The sequence below is a fragment of the Rattus rattus genome, chromosome 4 (assembly GCF_011064425.1).
Source record: "Rattus rattus isolate New Zealand chromosome 4, Rrattus_CSIRO_v1, whole genome shotgun sequence".
Lineage (NCBI taxonomy): Eukaryota > Metazoa > Chordata > Mammalia > Rodentia > Muridae > Rattus > Rattus rattus.
Genome location: NC_046157.1, coordinates 42,683,969 through 42,687,467, shown reverse-complemented (window position 1 = coordinate 42,687,467; position 3,499 = coordinate 42,683,969). Strand labels below are relative to the sequence as shown.

Below are 3,499 nucleotides of genomic sequence, written 5' to 3'. Positions count from 1 at the left end.
ACGTTCAAACCTTCTCTGGGTAGATGCGGTGCAGCACAGAGAGTAGGCAGAATATAATCCGATGTCTGAGTACAATAGCAGGTGAAGGCCAAAATAGCACTTAGTGTTTCAAATCATCTTTCACTACAATTATAGAATTGCAAATTGCTGATGAAGATGCTCTGTTTTCTCACTATATATGTATATGTGAATCACATACACACACACATATATAAATATGTATATCAATAGTGTGAGAAAACAGAGCATCTTCATTAGCAATTTACAATTCTATAATAACCATATTTTAAGGGTGACATAAAAGGCTAGAATCAAATAATTCAGTGTCAAAAAAAAAAACCTTGATTTTTTTAAAAAGAAGTGAAAATGTTTGATTTTTGGTTCTTTTTAATTTTCTGAATTTAAGAAAACAAATCAAACATTTTGAATAAAGAAGTCAAAAAAAAAAAAAAGCACCTAAGTTTCACAGGCGAGCACAAAGAAAGAAAACCACAACCACAGCCAGTACCAATCACAGGGAGCTTCTCGTTGGGCCTTCAGAAGACTGGCAGCAGTTACACTTTTGAATCTGTTTTCGTATTTGTCCAAGATCTTGAAAGACAGGGAGAGACGAAAAGAACACAAGAAAGAGAGTACATCAAGACGCTCCCTTGATTTCTCAAGTTCAGAAGACACAGAGTAAGGACACTTACCAGATTCAACGTGGAACCTTCAGTGATGGAACCAGCAACAACGCTGTTTTATCTGGATTACTATGATGCTACCAGCCCGGATCCTCGTATCATGGAGACTCCCTCCCACACTTCCTACACATCTGTCTTCCTCCCTGTCTTTTACGCAGCTGTGTTCCTGACTGGAGTGTTGGGGAATTTCATCCTCATGGTCACTCTGCATTTCAAACACGGCAACCGAAGATTGATCGATATCTTTATCATCAACCTGGCTGCCTCGGACTTCATTTTCCTTGTCACACTGCCACTTTGGGTAGATAAGGAAGCCTCTCTGGGACTGTGGAGGACTGGCTCTCTCCTGTGCAAAGGCAGCTCCTATACGATCTCAGTGAACATGCACTGTAATGTCTTCTTGCTCACGTGTATGAGCATGGACCGCTACCTGGCCATCATGCGCCCAACCTTAGCCAGGAGATTAAGAAGGAGAAGCTGTGCATACGCGGTGTGTGCTGTCATCTGGATCATCTCATGCCTCTTAGGATTGCCCACTCTTCTGTCCAGAGGGCTCACTCACATTGAAGGCAAGCCGTACTGTGCAGAGAAGAAACCCACGTCATTAAAACTGATGTGGGGGCTGGTAGCCTTGATTGCCACCTTTTTTGTCCCCCTCCTGAGCATTGTGTCCAGCTACTGTTGCATCACAAGGAGGCTGTGTGCTCATTACCAGCAGTCGGGAAAGCATAACAAGAAATTGAGGAAGTCCATAAAGATCATCGTTATTGTGGTGGTGGCCTTCACCATCTCCTGGGTGCCTTTTAACACTGTCAAGCTCCTAGCCATTGTTTCAGGATTGCAACCTGAAAGCCAGTTTCCCTCCGAGTCTCTTCAGCAGGCCATGAAGGTGACTGGGTCCTTGGCATTTGCCAACAGCTGCGTCAACCCTCTCCTTTACTATATCTTTGACAGCTATATCCGCCGGGCCATGGTACGCCGCCTGTGCCCTTGTCTGAAGACCCACAACATTGGGAGTAGCACTGAGACATTAGACAGTCACCTCACCAAGGCTCTTGCCAACTTCATTCACTCAGAAGATTTTGTCAAGCGGAGGAAGAGGTCTGTGTCACTCTGAAAGGAGCTGTGACATTTCAAGTTCTGTTGGCACTCTTGGGAAGCTGGGTTTTGTCAGCAGCAGAGGAAGAGAAAAGCATTAAAGATAAAATTCATATTGATTCATAAATCCAAGCAAGCGTTGGCTTTTTTTAAAGCCTCCCTGAAGAGCTCCTGTACTGTGGATGTAATTAGGACATATGCGGCATTTTAAACCTTGGAGGTCTTACTTGGGAATCAAGCCAACCAGACAAAATACAAACTCCATTGTCCCTGAACTCGAAGTCCGTTTTCTTCATGCGTGCTAACACAACTTCAGGTCTCTCAAGACCACCCACTGTTCAGGCTGGGCTGCGTTTGAAAGAGACGCCTTCATCTGGTAAGAAATGTAGCGAGATGCTGGATAACAAAAGCAAAAATACCTGTACTCTGTAACTCACTGTCCCTGAGTTACTGAGATCGATTCTGGTCCCAATTAATAGTCTATCGGGTGAGTCTTCCTCTCAGTCCTGCATTGGCTTTCAAGTCATAGCTTTGGACTAGAAAAAAAAAGGAAGGAAGGAAGGAAGGAAGAAAGGAAGGAAGGAAGGAAGGAAGGAAGGAAGGAAGAAAGAAAGAAAGAAAGAAAGAAAGAAAGAAAGAAAGAAAGAAAGAAAGAAAGAGAAAGAACCCCAAGAGGAAGAGGAATAAGCCACTATGCATTGTGTTTATGAATTAAGAAGTGACCTCATCACCTGAGCTGAAATGTGTTAGCAAAGTACTCATTGCCTAAGGTTTGACCTTTGCCTTGTGAGAAACATTAGTAACCATCCAGCTTATTATAATATGCCACGGTAACTGCTTTTTAAAAAGATGTTAATACGCTGTTTGTTTTCATTGCCTTTATAAATTAGAATCTGACTTTGTTGTAATTACATGTTCTGAATTACCTATCATCTAGTTATCAAATGAAAATGTTACTACTAATGTAATTGGAGCTTGGAGGCTTGGGCCCACCCCCATGCAGATTATCACTTGAGGTTCTAATTAAAATGTTACTGTGCATATTCTTTTAGCAATTCTTTTGCTTGGTGTGTATAATTTCAACGTGACGTGGGATGCTCTGTATCCAGCCGAAATAAAAGATCTATAAGAGAAGCGGTGCTAGTGTATTACATATGCTTTCAGTCCCAGAGCCTTGTGAGTCTCCTCACCTAGTTCAATACTCAGAGTCAGCTTGTGCCCGTGTTTAAAGCTGAACACCAGAGCACTCGAGTGGGTCATTGTAAGCTTGGGCTTTGAGCTCAGAAAAGGTGAGTTTTTATTTCCGCTGTTGACTCAAACAAATTACCTTTCTATTGAGAGACTTGGAACTAAAAAAATACAGATTATTTTCAGAGACTAGCTTACTTAATTTCCTCCCAAGTACCTTTCACAGTAAGAAAATCTCAAATAATTGGATGTGTTCCTATATTGAACCTATTTTGCAGCTGAAAGTACAAGTTTTGGTTTGACAAATTATTTTATTTCTCTATCCTGTTACTAAATAAAATGTTATGTTGTATAAGTATTCTTCATATTAAAATATTAATTTTAATAACAGTACCACATATAGTAGCAGCTGTTTAATAGATTGTTATGTTTGCAGAAAGAAGTCTGTGTAACCATAGTTAATAAGGTTTTCTGAGAAACTTCAAAATTGAATACAAAATAGTTAAACAGTTCTTCAAAGTTTAAGTAAC

At 40.8% G+C, this 3,499-nt stretch overlaps 1 protein-coding gene across 1 annotated transcript; it reads left to right on the top strand.

Moving 5' to 3' along the window:
* Positions 1-558: 558 nt before the first annotated feature.
* On the top strand, positions 559-2,311 carry Gpr15 (G protein-coupled receptor 15). Its single transcript, XM_032899324.1, has one exon. The coding sequence runs from the start codon at positions 718-720 to the stop codon at positions 1,798-1,800; it is 1,083 nt and encodes a 360-aa protein (XP_032755215.1). The 5' UTR covers positions 559-717; the 3' UTR covers positions 1,801-2,311.
* Positions 2,312-3,499: the final 1,188 nt, after the last annotated feature.